The 15,522-nt window shown below is 43.3% G+C and overlaps 1 protein-coding gene across 2 annotated transcripts; it reads right to left on the bottom strand.

Moving 5' to 3' along the window:
• Window positions 1–5,587: 5,587 nt before the first annotated feature.
• Window positions 5,588–14,067, bottom strand: LOC125529448 (uncharacterized). Of its 2 annotated transcripts, none has more exons than XM_048693860.2 (10): window positions 13,611–14,067; window positions 11,915–11,958; window positions 11,495–11,609; window positions 11,328–11,406; window positions 9,967–10,616; window positions 8,814–9,090; window positions 8,463–8,733; window positions 7,261–7,416; window positions 6,274–6,789; window positions 5,588–6,171 (listed from the first exon to the last, which is right to left on the bottom strand). In XM_048693860.2, the coding sequence occupies exons 1-10, from the start codon at window positions 13,807–13,809 to the stop codon at window positions 5,854–5,856; spliced, it is 2,625 nt and encodes an 874-aa protein (XP_048549817.1). In that variant the 5' UTR covers window positions 13,810–14,067; the 3' UTR covers window positions 5,588–5,853. The 2 variants fall into 2 exon arrangements, with proteins under 2 accessions (XP_048549817.1, XP_048549824.1); XM_048693867.2 differs by having other exon boundaries at window positions 11,328–11,376.
• Window positions 14,068–15,522: the final 1,455 nt, after the last annotated feature.

Below are 15,522 nucleotides of genomic sequence, written 5' to 3'. Positions count from 1 at the left end.
TGTCAACAGATCTTATGAGCCACATAATCTATTTGTTTGATGTCATGATTAACTCCCTGGTTTGAGCTCCAATTTGGGATCCATTAGAACATTACAGATCTCCTGCCCCACAACCGAAGTTTTCATATTCTCCCCGCTAATGGGTTTACCCCCTATCGTGGGGATTGCGCGGCAATTCCCATGAGTTGGAATTTTGTGAAGGCAATGCACATATAGTTGATCAAGGTGCGGAATTTCACAAAGTAGAGGTTTTAACCAGGTTCGGACCCCCGTTCTAGGCGTAACACCCTACACCTGCTGGATATTCTCTTTTGTATGAACAATGTGGTCACAATGTGTGGTCTTGTTGATCCTATTGAGCCTGTCTAGATTTTACCCTGGCTTCGCATTATATGGGGGTGATGAAGCAGAAAACACTAAGTCTTCGGAACCTTTTGATCTTCATTTTCGGAACCGAATCTTTGGACTAGGAAATTTGGTTATGGAACCAACTTGTGCCACTGGGGACAGCTAGTCTATCATCAGCCAGGCAAAACCAAAAAACAAAAATTCCCTCTGAACTTAGGGAAAACCAGGCAAAACCAAAAAGTCAAAAAAGGAAGAAAAAAATCATCTGAAGACTTGAAAACACGTGCAGAAAAATAAGAAGACCAAAAGCCAGAGGGAGTGCCCAACATGCGACATTTGGCGGCGGTTGGGCGTACCACTTGACCCGCTCTCACGCAATAAAAGTGACCCTTGTGGGAGCCCCCAAAGGGGTAACCGTTAGTTAGCTCTTTCGCTCGGGCGCGTCTATACATCGCCTCAGACGAGTCGGATCCTAGCCTCGCCTCAAGCGAGGCTAAAGAGGGCCAACCCAATAGGACGGTCTAGGTTTGTTATGTAGGTTCTTTTATTTATTTTTGATTTTATCTTTTACTTTTATCTATATTTATAAATATTATAAATATAAATATTCCACCAATTTAATTTACTTAATTTTTATAAATGTTCACCGCACATTTAAAAAATGTTCATGCAGTGTAAAAGGAACGTCCACGAAACTTTTAACAAATGTTGATATCATTCAAAACAATGTTTGTGAGTCATGACATTTAAAAATGGTCACATTTTTCAAAAGAATGTTCACTGTGGTTTCTAAAAATATTTATACAATGTAGAGAAATGTCGTTGTAATTAAAAAATGTACGTGGCATTTTTAAAATAGGTTCACATGTTTCCAAAATATGTCCGTGGTATTTTCAGAAAATGTTTATACAATATAAAAAATGTACACTGTACTGAAAAAGTAGACGTTTAGAGAAAAAACTGATGTAGAAACACAGAAAAGTGGAAAAGGTAAAAAAAACATAGTAGTTTCTAAAACCTGTCCAAACAGGTCATGAAACCTTCCTAAAACCACTTCAGAAAAGCTGATGTTGGGTCAGCCCATCTAGCGATCACCAGAGGCGAGACAGATCGGTACTGGTGAGATATAGCTCGGTGATCACACTCTCACTCCCCCAGCTCCAGATCTAAGAAGACTTGAAGAATCTCCCAAAAATCCGGTTTTTCATCAGTGATTCACCTGTCTCTACATTCTTGGAGCTCTGAGGATGAACAGGAGCTTGCCCTCCATCGGTCGTAGGTGGAGAACCATGCCGGATGGAAGGACCTCCCAGCACAGGTCAATAAGCGAGGTGCATCCAACTACAACGGCGCGTGTTGAGCAATGACAACAGGCGATCCCCGCCAGCACCCCAACAGTGGTGCTCTGCACACGCCCCGGCCTATGACAAACATGGAAGAATCAGAGGGTGTCCAACAAAAAAGAATAACCATAGTTTGAGGGGGGGTAAGGCACAATATAGGCACAAAGAAAACTCAACAGCTGAAAGGTGAAGTAAGACGGAACTTTGAGAAATCAGAAAAGGCACCTGTTAGGTAAACTATATCTCCAAAGAATTAGAAGATAGTTTTGCTCTGCGCATAAAACTCGACCGAAAAGCAAACACATCAGCCCGAAAACACAGACATGACACACGCAACACGTTAAAACACTCTGCCAAGACGCGGACCCTCTCCTCAGCAAGCCACAAGCTTGATTGATGCAAGAGAACAATTACTACAAAATTAAAGTAGGAAACAATTATGTATTTGCTTGCATATATCAAATGAATTGCTAGTGTCGGTCATCACACTTACGGCAATGCTTAAAATGAATAATATTGAATGACAGTACTTTGTCGTTATCGATGATATATGGAATGAACAAGATATTAAAAACAAGAAAAGGAAAAGTAAAAAAGACAGGCAGAACTTTCCAGAAGGTTCAGTAAACAGGAAAAACGCAATAGGGTGTGTGTTTTGTACGAATATCGATTACTCGGCGCCTTTAGCACTAAATAGGATATTCCTCTAAAACAAGGCCTTTTTTGTAATTATTATAAATATTTTTTTTCATTGCAGAGTGAATAGACATGCAAAATTACTAACACCTAGCAATATTTCAAACACATTGGAGTGTGTAACAAAATCACCGCTAGTTCCAATTGATCTTTGAGAGAATTGATCGCAACGTATGCAACACAAAAAACAACTCATGCCACAACATTACAAACAACTTTGTAGCACGAACCCAACCTTTGTAATTGAAGCTCAAAGTCACAGTCACATGCCGCATGTGTGTGTTTAAAAATAAACACAGGCTTGTAGCATGCCAGCGAAAAATGCAACATTGAAAAATCTCAAAAGAAAAGTATTATTACCGACATTCCAGGGCCTACCTCGTTGTCTTAGGCTCGTCAACGATAATTTTGACTCACTGAGACCCAACTGTCAACAGATCTTATGAGCCACATCATCTATTTATTTGATGGCGTGATTAACTCCATGGTTTGAGCTCCAACTTGGTATCCATTAGACCATTACTGATCTATTGGCCCACAACCAATGTTTTCATATTTCTGACGCTCATGGGTTTACACCCTATCGTGCGGATTGCGCGGCAATACTCATGGGTTGGTAATTTTGTGAAGGCAATGCACACATAGTTGATGAAGGTGCGGAGTTTCACATGATGGAGGTTTTAACCAGCCCCCCCCCCCCCCCCCCCGGTTCTAGGAGTAACACCCTACTCCTGCTGGATGTTCTCTCTTGTATGAACAATGTGGTTACAATGTGCGATCTTGTTAATCCTATTGAGCCGGTCTAGATTTTTCCCTTGGCTTCGTATTATATAGGGGCGATGAAGCAGAAAATACTGAGTCTTTGGAACCTTTCGATCTTCATTTTCGGAACCGGATCTTTGGACTAGGGAATTTGGTTAGGGAACCAACTTGTGCCACTCGGGACAGCTAAAGACAGCTAGGCAAAGCCAAAAAAAATCCTTCAAAACTTAGGGAAAACGAGGCAAAAGCCGAAAAGCCGAAAAAGAAGAAAAACCCATCTAAAGACGTGAAAACGCGTACAAAAAAATAAAAAGGCCGAAATACAGAGAGAGCGCCCAACACACGACATGTGACGACAGATGGGTGCACCATTTGACGCGCTCTCAAGCAATAAAAGTGACCATTGTTGGAGGCCCCCAAGGGGTAACCGTTAGTTAGCTCTCTCGCTCGGGCGCGTCTATACATCTCCTCAGACGAGTTAGATGCCTCGCCTCAAGCAAGGCTAGAGAGGGCCAACCCAATAGGACGGTCTAGGTTTGTTATGCAGGTGCTTTCTTCTTTTTGATTTCCTTTTTTACTTTTATTTATATTTAAAAATATTATAAATACAAATTTTCCACAAAATTAATTTACTTAAACTTTTATAAACGTTCACCGCACATTTAAAAAATGTTCATGCGGTGTAAGGGGCGACGCTACGCGTCTGCTAGCCGATAATATAAAAAGATCCGCCGCATCCGTGACCATTGGATGGAGCTGCGGATGGCGTCTGATCTACCTATGTGGCAAGTCATCTTTGCAACAAGTGTGTTGTTGCAGTATTTTCTGTAGCCGATGTCTTGTTACAATTTATTTATTTTTGCAACAATGGTCTTGTTTCAGAATTTTTTCGCAAAAAGGTCTTATTGCCGAATTATTTTTATGAGTTTTTCTGCAACAGAGGTCTCGTCGTAGAAAATTTTCACAACAATGGTCTTGTTCGGAATTATTTTTGTGAGTTTTTCTGCAACGGAGGGCTCGTTGTAGATTTTTTTTTCTCAACAAAGGTCTTGTTGCGGAATCATTTACGAGTTTTTCTGCAATGAAGGTCTTTTTGTAGAAAAATTTCGCAACAAAGGTCTTGTTACAGAATCATTTTTATGAGTTTTTTTTTATACTGCAATAGGGCCCTTTTGCAAAAAGATCCTTGTTGTGGTTACAACAACCCCTTTGTTGCAAAAACAAATATCTTCTATCTTCTCCTTTCGCCATGGCTAGAGCTTGCGTTGTGGATAATCTAGGAAGCAGATTGACACCGCCGTTCACCATTGCTGGAGCTTGGCCCATGGATGATTTGGGAAACATATCAGCACCACCGTTCGCTATGGTTGGAGCTTGGGCTATGGATGATTTGGGAAGCATATTGACGCCCCCGTCCGCCATGGCTGAAGCTTGGGCCGTGGATGATTTTAGAAGCAGATTGAAGGGAGAAAGTGTTAGAGCGTCGTGGGGAGAGAATGAGATCGAGGGGACCGAAGGCGAGAAAACGAGGGAGTAGGTGCTAGATTCGTTGAGGGGATCGAACGATTGATTTCTGTTTCTGCAACATCGTTGCCTCGCATATGTGGTCATCGTTGCCTGCTATCGCCAAAGGCAAGTGGTAAGTGGTCCCAAGGTGCACACGCAACCATGATCCAACAGATCTGTGGGTCGCAATCTGACAGCCGCGCGAGCGGCGGATGCAGCGAGAAGATCAATCGGTTGATTGGAAGCTTTTTCCGTGTAAAAGGAACGTCCACGGAACTTCTAAAAAATGTCGTTATCATTCAAAACAATGCTCATGGCATTTGAAAATGGTCACGTGTTTCAAAAGAATGTTCACGATAGGTTTTAAAAATTATGTATACAATGTAGAGAAAGTGTCCGTTTAATTAGAAAATGTACATGACTTTTCTTAATATGTCCACGTGTTTCCAAAATATGTTCGTGACATTTTCAGTAAATGGTTATAAAAAATATACACTGTACTGAAAAAATAGACGTGTAGAGGAAAAAAATGATGTAAAAACATAACTGCGAAAAAAGAAAAGAAAAACATAGAAGAAAAAGCCAACGCTGGGTCAGCCCATCTAGCTTTTCTCAAAAAAAAAGATATAACCCGGCGATCTCACTCACTCCCCCTGCTCCAGATCTAACAAGACTGGAAGAATCTCTCAAGCCTTTTGATAACTCCGTCGGTCGTAGGTGGAGACTGGAGAACCACGGCCGCGGATGGAAGGGCCTAAGCACAGGTCACACGTCCCGTCCTATGAGACAAACGTGGAAGAACGAGAGGGCGTCCAACATGTGTGAAATTGCTATCCACAGAAAAGAAAAACCAGAGTTTGAAAAAACAGAGCTCAATATAGTATAGTAGGCATACCATCGGAAAGAACGCTCAACATGGGTGAAGACGAAACTTTGAGAAATCAGAAAAAGACACCTGTTAGGTAAACTATGTCTCCAAAGAGTTACAAGACTGTTCTGCTCCGCGCATATAACTCGACCGAAAAACAAACACATCAGTCCGACAGCACCGACATGACACACGCAACACGTTAAAACGCTCTGCCAAGACACGGACCCTCTACTCAGCGAGCCACAAGCTCAGCTACTCTGAGCTGCTTTACTCCGCAGCGAGTCCTGCCACAGTGAGCCAACACCGCAACAAGAGTGCGGGGGGGGCTCAGTAGTTGGCGTGCTGCTGCCAGCTCTGGTGAGATGGCTGTTGCTGCTGCTGCTGCTGCTGCGGTGCCGCCTGGTAGCCATTCAGGGCTCCATCGGCCGGGTTCTGGGGGTGGTGCTCCTGCGCCATGCCGCCCTGGGAATGGTAGAACGCCGGGTATCCATGGCCCCCGTATTGAGAAGGCTGCTGGGGCTGCTGCGCCTGGCGGAAGGCGCCCTGCTGCTGGCTCTGTCCCTGGTAGCCGTAGAACTGGGTAGGAGGAAGTGCTGACGCTGTTCTTGAACCAGCCCCATGAAGCCACATCGCAGAGTTGTCGCCCTGACAAGAATAATAACAAAATCAAACACTTCTCTGTACCAAGTAAACAGCAACCAACACAAAATTCTGAAATGTACACAAAGGGTTGCTCGCAATGGTTACCTGCTGCTGGAGAGCCATGTATTGATTGGCCTCTTTGTACTGAGCGCTCAATGCTTCATCAAACCCAAGATTGGCCGACGGAGGGGCAGCATTCTGGTTGAGGGCAAAATTTCCTGGAAGGTTACTTGAGCTACCAAAGCCTGCATAACCAGATATAACCGACGAAGGTTGTTGTTGTTGTTGTAAGTTTGCGCCTGACATGTTGTTCTTGTATTGTGGCATCGAGTACTTCATGCCAGCTCCAGGTACAGCAGCGGCAGACTGATGGAACTGTCCATTACTCGAGTAAGCTTGCTGGAAGGCGGTTGATGGTAAGTAAGCAGGGTAGTTTTGTGCCAAGTATGGATTATAGCCGATCATATTTGCGCCAATCATATTTGCGAAAGGTGCAATAGGTAAAGTGGGCTGTGAGTAAGGATGGACTAATTGCTGAGGAAGAGAGGGGGCCATCTGAATGCTGGTACTCGGAAGATTTTGTGTGGATTGAGTGTTCGAGAAAACTCCTGGCTTCATTGGCTGCAAAATGTAAATATAAGTATAATGTCAAGGAAAGGAAAGTCAGACAAAGCAACATATGCAACAACAAATTATCAGCACCATGATGTCAATAATATTCAACGATTAAGTTAGAAAATTACCAACCCACATAAAAATTACTCCCTCCGTTTCACTTATGTAAGATGTTCCAACTTTTTTCTAAATCGGATATGTTCTAGTCTCATTTCAGTATGTATGTAGTCCATATTAAAATATCCAAAACATCTTATAATAGTGAAGATAGGGGTAACAAGGAGAGTTCGGTGTATACTGTATGTAGCTGAACGATCTCGCATGAAAAGGATTTTTTTTCTCAACGCTAGCACACCTACATACATAATTCAAGTTTACACATACAACACAGAACGGTGCGCTTTTTGTAGCTTCCAAACTGACTCTGTGAAATACTGTATGAATCAGAATGAAGCACGAGGATTCAAAGGTTTTTACCTCCTGCATGCCAGTAGTAGTTGGTGCAGCTGAGTTATATCTTGCACCCATTGATTGTGCTTGTGCTGCCAACAAAGGTGATAAACCGAAGTCCAAGTCCCGAAGAGGTGCCATATTTGAGCCCAACAGGTTGTGTTGTTGTAACGTATTTGATTGCTGGAGAAAACATTTTTATAAGATTATGCCAAAGTTATACAGGCTGGAATAAATAGATAAGCATGCAGAAGATGATAAATTCAGCATAATCCTCTTCAGCAAAGAAGTTTATCATCAATTGGAACAAGGAATAGAAAATCCAGAAAATTTCAGTCAGTCCAGAGGATCCTTATTTTTAAGACTTCCAAGATTTGTATAAAAAACATGATCTAGGCAGAATAACTATTCCAATACAAGTTATTGCACCATTTTAAGATAAAATAGCATCAGTTGGTTCCTTTCAAATAGACATCTCTTTGGATCTCCCATTGTCAGTCATAACAATGGAAAAGGGTAACACAAAACATCAAGGTCTCATGCGGGTTTTTTTTCTTAAGATACTGTAGTAAGAAAAAGGAGCAATGAGCTACTTTTGAAAATAAAACACAACCAAATGTAGAGGTGTTGGATGCCTAAAAGAATCAATCATGTTCACCAGCTAATTCCTGTTATACTTGACCTAAATAATCTGCAATAAGGTCAACAGCCCCACAATTTGTCATTTGGTACAGTAGTAACGACTGCAACATTACATTGAAACCATCAATGTTCTGATGCCTTCTCACAATCTGGCTATTATTACTTCATATGATAGTTCAAAATTTGTATCAATTTTGATACATTATATTATGCCTAGATATACAGGTATGCAGGCTATATCTGTTGGCAGTTGTGAATTACGGGGACAAGCATTTAACAAACCATGCACAAGTGAGACCCGTTTCATTAAGGAAACTAAAACACTAGCCTGAACAGGACAAGGTAAGTGTATTTAACATGTGATGACTACATACAGAACCATATGGAAATGAAATCTGGCTTTCCTACATGTGCTGTGTAGGCACCTATGGGCTGAATTCAAATCCAGGTATGTGCATTACCATTTTTGGGAGAAGCCTTGAGTTGCTAAGTTGAGTTGTTATCTTCCAGATGCAATAAGCACATAGATGCGAGAGACATGAAAAGGTGTTATTTCACTAGAAAGATGAGAAAGGGGAACACTGTACCAGCAAGCTTGACAGGTGTGAAAGAGTGTGCGCTTGGTTACTTCCTTGCATGGCATCCATTGCATTTGGCTGTGCTGGGTTCGCATACGCGTGGCTCGAGACTGATGGCAGATTATATTGAACACCTGAAGGATCATCCAGTATTTCTTGTCTCAGGACATCAGGCTGTTGAACAGAAGGTACATCAAGATTCTCAGTGTTAGCTCCCATAATTTCCTCAAGGTTCTCGTTTGGTGGCGAATTCGGAGGAATTTCATAGAAATCTTGATCCCTGCAAGAAAAGGTCATTCCAGTCATGTCACAAGTTCACAAGATGTGACCTGTCCAGCAAAATAAAGGAAAACACTTAACCTCGTATCTGTATGATCTATAGGTTCAGATTCCTCCACAATAGGCAACTCCACATTGTTTTCGGTGCTCTTTGGCGGCGGGAGGAGCCCAGAAAATGCACCAGATCCGAAACTGCCAAAGCTCAATCCGGCACAGCCTGTGTTGGAAACTTGCAGATGGTCCGGAATTATAACTGCTGGGTTATCTTCGGCAAACTTTGTGGCAGCTAGCTCTTCATCATGTAGGCTCAGACCCTGAAAGTTTGCTGCTGCTGATACATCAGCGTTGGACTCCTCAGCTGCAAAAAAATTCCATAATCAGAATATGGGATGCAAACCATATAGAACAAGAGAGAAAATATATATTCATGTGCAGGTGTGTGCAAAAAAAAAACTTATGCAACTTCCAGAACAAAAACCAACCAACCAGTTGAAAAAGGGTTAACAAATATATTTGTTATGCACAACATGTGAAGCAAATCATGATACAAAACTGGAAGCACTGAACATGCCAGTCTGAAGTATATTCACTATTCAGCAAAACAGGAGGAACTGAAAATGCCAGTCTGAGGTATATTCAGAAAGAAACATACTATCTGGCTTCTTTCAATCTGCTGTGACAATCTATTTTTTTCAAAATTGTCAGTCCGAAGTTTATGCAGACAGGAATGGACAGTGTGCTTTCTGGGTTGTTTAAAATATGCGTTAAGATGTCTATTTTTAAAAAAAAATAGCACCAAGTGATAATAGTCATCTGAAGTCATCGGTATATGTTGCTAGTACCTTTCCAACACAGATGCATACAGGCAGAGTAACATAAAAGTTGATAATAATTGTATCAATTGGACAAAGAAATTTGTCTTTCATCTCTAGAACGGTTAAATTATTCTACCACATAAAAAATATAGCTCAAACAATTTTACAACAGTTCTGATTAAGCATGAATATTGGATACACACACATTATCTTTAAATGAGAGTCAAAACAAATTCATAAACGATGCTGTGTTGCCTATTCAAAGCATCTCACATGGAACAGATATACAACAGATATACAACAGATATACAAGATTCTCACATGGAACGATAATGCATGGATGTTTCAAAAACAAATGTTGGACCTCAAAAGTATAACCAGCAAAAAACTAGATACTTTGAACTTAGTTTAGCACTCACCTTGGTCCTCTATGTGAGAATGCGTCTGAGCCAGATAGGTACTCGAGTTCTGCAATAATCCATCATTATATTCAGAATTCCCTCCATAGTGATCCAAGTGTCTCTCAGAAGCATTTCCTGATCTCATTGCAGCAGAGATGTTATCATCCAAATAAGAATTTTCATGCAAGTAAACCGCATCAGCAACATGCGTCGATGGATGTAATGGTGCCTCAAATAATGATGGGTCCCCAGATGTCTCAGGGATGGAGGATTGATTCCCTGCTGGCGGGTCATCTTGTGGAGACCAATCATTATCATATTTCTGCTTGTTATCAGCAGCTGTGTGACTGTGGTCCTTAACCAGAACAGAATCTTGCGCAGAAGGTAACCCCTGGTCAAGCTCTGTTGGTGCAACTGTGCTCGCAGATTGTTTTGCATTCTGGTTTACAGTGGTGGGCAAAGATGGGTATTGTCCAGCATATCCTTTGTCCGCTGTGACCACAGTCTTGGTAGAAGGCTTCCCCTGAGCCTGTGGCCTGCCACCCATTTTCACAATATCAGCCATTGACAACTGACCTGGCGTCCCAGACCAGCCATGCTGAAACCCAGATGATGTTTGTGGTGGTACTGACGGTGCATCAGCAACCAGATTTTTGTTCACGGAGGAACTACAACAGACAAAACAGAACATGTATATCAGAACAGGTGAAAAGAAAACTATCTGAAATCACCAATACATCAGACAATTTGTATGATTAACTGATGAACGCATTGTTTGACTCAGATTTAACAACACTGCATTTTTTTAATGGAATTGAATTATTCTCCTCAACCAGAAAACTGGAGAAAGCACACAACTACAATCATGAGGATAGGCAGGGATGAATAGACTGATAAACCAAATTGCAGGGATGAATAGACTGATAAACCAAACTGCAGGGATGAATAGACTGATAACCAAACTGAACATTCATTGCTTGATCAATTGATAGATACAAAATGCCCCTTATATGTGAGGACCTGCTTGACCCGTATGTAATACATGTCAACTTAGAAGTATACTGATCGATCTCCATCTCTAGGCTTGTTCTTTCTTATTAAAAGAACATTGTACCTCTAAGATGGCTGCCCCCCTATCCCTATACATGACAGAAGAACTATTGTGTTCCAATCTTCTAACAAAATAATTGTTTGTATAACTCATGCGGTTTTTACAACTGTTTGAACAAACATCGCAGGGGCATCAATAGTTACAATGCACCTCGGGGGACAACAGATGAGGGTTGTACAAAGGCACAATAGATTTCTAATCATAAATTGCGCTTACTAAAAAAGCAGGCTGAGCAGTTGCCCTTCAGGTAAGAAGCGAAGGTCCTTACCTTGAAACTGTTTGCTTCTGGGTGGAATTGGTTGATGGCATACCAGATCCTGAGACAGATGACCTTGAGGTCATGTTATCTGATTTTTTTAAAGCAGAAGTAAATGGTGAAAAAAGAATTATAAACAAAAACAGCCTCAAAGATACAGATGGTGGTTTTTCTATTACCAATGGAGCTGTTGTAAGCAGAGTTGTTTCGCCCACCTCGATCTGGACCGCCTCTTACACCTCGACTGGTAGCATTATTTGCCGCTCGAGACCTTGGCTCAGGAGTCTCTTTAACCTATGAAAGCACACATACCTATCTGTTATTTCCATCACTGCTTGTATTTTGAAACAAAAAACAAAGGAATAACTCAACATTGCTAACTATTGGCAGAAAAATCAAACAGAGCAAAATAACTTTTGCATGGACAAAGTATCTTCTGTATGGGTACTTGGATGTTCATGGTAATGAAGTACGATCATGAGAAAAAGGTTAGCTACAATTCATTGGCAACACAGGTAAAACCCGATCACTAGTTATGAGACAAACTGAACACTTAACGAATACATGGCACATATATTTGAGGAGCATGGTTTACTGACCTCTTTTTTCTTGTCACGCTTGCTCTTTACCTCTTGAAAGGTATCTGGAAAAAAAACAGTGGTACATGAGATAAGAGATATTTACACTACTTCAACTGGTAGCTAATTGGCATAATCTATGGTTACCACCACATAAAGGTAATGTAAGCTGGTGAGTAGAATCTAAGATGATAAAATGCAAAGCAAATGTAGGAAATGAAAAAAAAATTGTATGGCAAGAATTGAAATCATGTCTACATTCACAAACTATGTATGTGTACACAAGTACTCACTTAAACTCTGACCAAGAGACAGTGTAATCATTAATTCCAAAACCACACCATTCCGACCATGTCAGGTAAGTTCAAGAATGTATTTTACGACCTTCACATCCACACATAAGGCCGTATTTGGATTATCGTTTTGCTTTTAAATAACCCTGTAAAAAATACAGGTCACGGCCCGTCGTTTTGTTTCCAGCTGAAAATTACTCAGCGGCCGTTAAGATACAGGCATAAGTTAAACACCTCCGCAATAGATTACACCGATCCCGCGCGGCCTAAGAGATCATACAATTACAGATCCCACTCCTTATCCATTCACTAACCCTCATAAAGTAAGAAACAACACGTTATAGGGAGGCAAATGGTGTTCATAGAGAACATCTCATCTGCCAAATTATACAAGATCAAACTAAGCAACCATCAACCAAGGGGATAAGAGCAAAAAATATGTAAAATATATGCACGGAATGCTTCTCTGGAACAACTTTAATGTATACACAGGCAAACAGAAATTATAGTAATCAAAGGAGCGCAAGGAAATCCCTTCCATGCTTTCTCCACAAAGAAGACATCAAAATACCTTCTCTAAGATAAGCGCACAAGCTACTCAAGTTTACAAAAGTAGCAAATCTGACTGTGCCACTTTTCCTCCTGATGTACAATAGAGGTATAACGAAAATGACCATTTCCCAATCGATATAGCAACACCTGACCAATTTCAGACAAGCAAACCTGATAAAAACAAGCAGATCAAAAGTGCTTTCACCTTCCAAAGTTTGGCCAGCAAGACAAGCATCCATCTATTTTCCCAATCTAAACACCTCCAGCCCAGGAGCCATATCTATCAGAGCACCCCTTTTGAAATCTCGTTGCTAAATCGGCCCACATCAAAGATACCAGTTATCCCCTTTCTCCCGAAGACCCATGCTCCCTGATTCCCCTCCCCATATATACAACAATAACAAAATGAAAGGACGAACAACAGAAAACAAACAGAATCAGCCAACCCTCCAACCCAGAACGGGAAGCGGTGGCCATTACTTGCATTCAGCAGGTGGTCTAAATAGGAACCCTAAAAATGTAGAAGCAGGCCATGATTTGAACGAGACCAACGCAACTCCTAAGTCAACTTATAACCTAATGAACAGCTATGTCGCCAGTACTAATCCGCAGGAAGCCCGAAAGGGAAACCGAACGGGCTCATCTGGTTCCAGCTAGTCGGTAGGGGACACGGCACGCACGGGGCGCGGCCGTGGCTGCAAGGACCGACGAATCACTCCGCATCGGCCAGAACCTCCTAAGAACCCTAGCGGCGAGGAACCGCACTCCAATCGCGCATCGAGGGGGGAGCCCGCCCGCCCGCGGAGGGGCGGCGAAACAGGCGCGGAATCACGGGCGCGCGGGGGAGGGGGGAGGGGAGGGGGCGGGCGGACCTTGGGAGAGGAGGCGGCTGACGGCCTCGTCGGGGTCCATGGAGCACTCGCGCAGCGCGGCGTAGATCTCGGCGTCCGGGCGGTTGACGATCTCCTTGAGGCTCTGTACGAGCTTCCTCGAGGCCTGCGGGACGGGCCCAGCGGCCGCCGCCCCCTTCCCGCCCCCCGCGCCGCCGCCGCCGCCGCCGCCGCCGCTCATCCTCGCCGACGGGATCCCCCTCCTCCGCCGCCGCGGCCGCCGACCAGCAAGCCCCTCGGGACCGGAGACGCGAGGCGCGGGCGCGGGGGCGGCGGTGGAGCGAGGCCGGCTTCGGTTTCGGCTGCGCGCTGCTGCGGCGGCTTCAGTCGGCTCTGTGTCTCTCTCTCTCTCTCTCTCTCGCACGCAACGCGACGCAACGGCGGCCTCAGTTCCAAAACCCTTCCTCCCCCTCGCACCTCCGCGCCCGGCTTTATATAGCTGGGCCGACGGGCGGGCGGATGGACGGGTGGGTTGGGTTGGGTTGCGGTCTCTCCAGGAAGGAATAAATACGGGGACGGCGATTTGCTCCGCTTTACTTTACAAACTTTACTCTTCCCCCACACGCAGAAATTGGGACATTTACCATATAGAAATACCCTATATATGCTCTTTATGGCTTATTAAATTATAAAATCATCAAAATACAAGTACACCATCTATGTATGTATGTATGTATGTATGTATGTATGTATGTATGTATTATTATTATTTATATATTATTAAAAATACAAAAACATGTATTTTTACGTGTATTCCGATTGAACACGCATTTGTTCTTCGTGCTTATCTCTCCGTCGGGGTGCTTATCTCCGCGCGCGACGATTAATTGGTTTGACCGGGCGTTTGCGGGGGAGCGTTGGATGAGCACGGCGCGCTCCTCGAATTAATTGTCTGCCTCAAGTAGAAGACGCGGAAACGAGGGGCGGTGCTATCTCGGTAAGTGCGCAACCGCGGGAGGACTATTCCCTGCATCATGCGTTTCTTTCTAGCAACGCGACGTGTTCCAGTCGAGATTAGGCATACCTGGTCAAACAAAAAACATGGTAGACTGCCTCTTAGGGCATTTTCGGCAATGCTTCGACCCGTAAACTCCTCGACTCTTGCTCATCAATCAGAAAACTGGCTTCTCGAAAGAAAAGTGGGGATTACATGAGCCGTTTAGCGGCCCGGCTCCGGCCCTAGATCGATTTCATGGGCTGGCAGCCCATTTTGAGGAGATTTGGACCATTTGACAGGGAAACATCTGGCTCACCTGGTTCGTCTCACACTAACCCAGCTCCAGCCCACCACACCACTATCTTTTGGCATGAATTGAGCATAACCTTCATGGACTCCAGCAGCCCCCACGATCTCTTCCTGGTGCCTCTTCAACAACAATGATGATCTCTAGAGCACCATGTACGCACCTCAGTGAGCCCTGGCCTGAGCCCCAACCAACTACGGGACCTATCTTTCGTGTCAACCGAGTTCCATCACTGGAGGAGCATGGATCGCGATGTGCAGAAGACTCTGACCACCCAGCCAGAAGTAGGCCCCCTCTAGGAAAAATAGCGCTACCTGGTCTGATCCCTCACCGAACCGAGGAACTTAAGGTTGTTGATGGCATCATAAGATTCATTACTAGAGATATCACTAGTGGGGGCGCATCATTTTCTTTATTTTGCTCCAAGTCATGCAAAAGAAACGTTTCTTCTAAAGCGATAGCGACCCGCTCTAGCATATTGATCACTAATGCATTATTGCAAGAATTATCTTTTTATTTTCCTACCGTTTGTGATACCTACACCACACGCAATTCGGTCCAAGGGTGTGTGATAGATGTGTCGTCTTAAGCCCATTTTGTAGTAGTGTCCCCCCCCCCTCCAAGTGCAATGGTTTGTTGGCAAACAACAA

Source organism: Triticum urartu, chromosome 1A, assembly GCF_056163025.1.
Source record: "Triticum urartu cultivar PI428250 chromosome 1A, HENAU_Tu73, whole genome shotgun sequence".
NCBI classification, from domain to species: Eukaryota; Viridiplantae; Streptophyta; class Magnoliopsida; order Poales; family Poaceae; genus Triticum; species Triticum urartu.
Note: the sequence above shows the minus strand (reverse complement) of the source record. Positions and strands in the feature narration are given on the sequence as shown.

Excerpts from the sequence above, each read along its gene's own strand:
- LOC125529448 (XM_048693860.2), bottom strand. The coding sequence starts at position 13,809 with ATGAGCGGCGGCGGCGGCGGCGGCGGCGGCGCGGGGGGCGGGAAGGGG. Across the intron at positions 11,610-11,914 it reads AGCGTGACAAGAAAAAAGAG|GTTAAAGAGACTCCTGAGCC; the intron begins GTCAGTAAACCA and ends GTGCTTTCATAG. Across the intron at positions 7,417-8,462 it reads CACACCTGTCAAGCTTGCTG|CAATCAAATACGTTACAACA; the intron begins GTACAGTGTTCC and ends TGTTTTCTCCAG.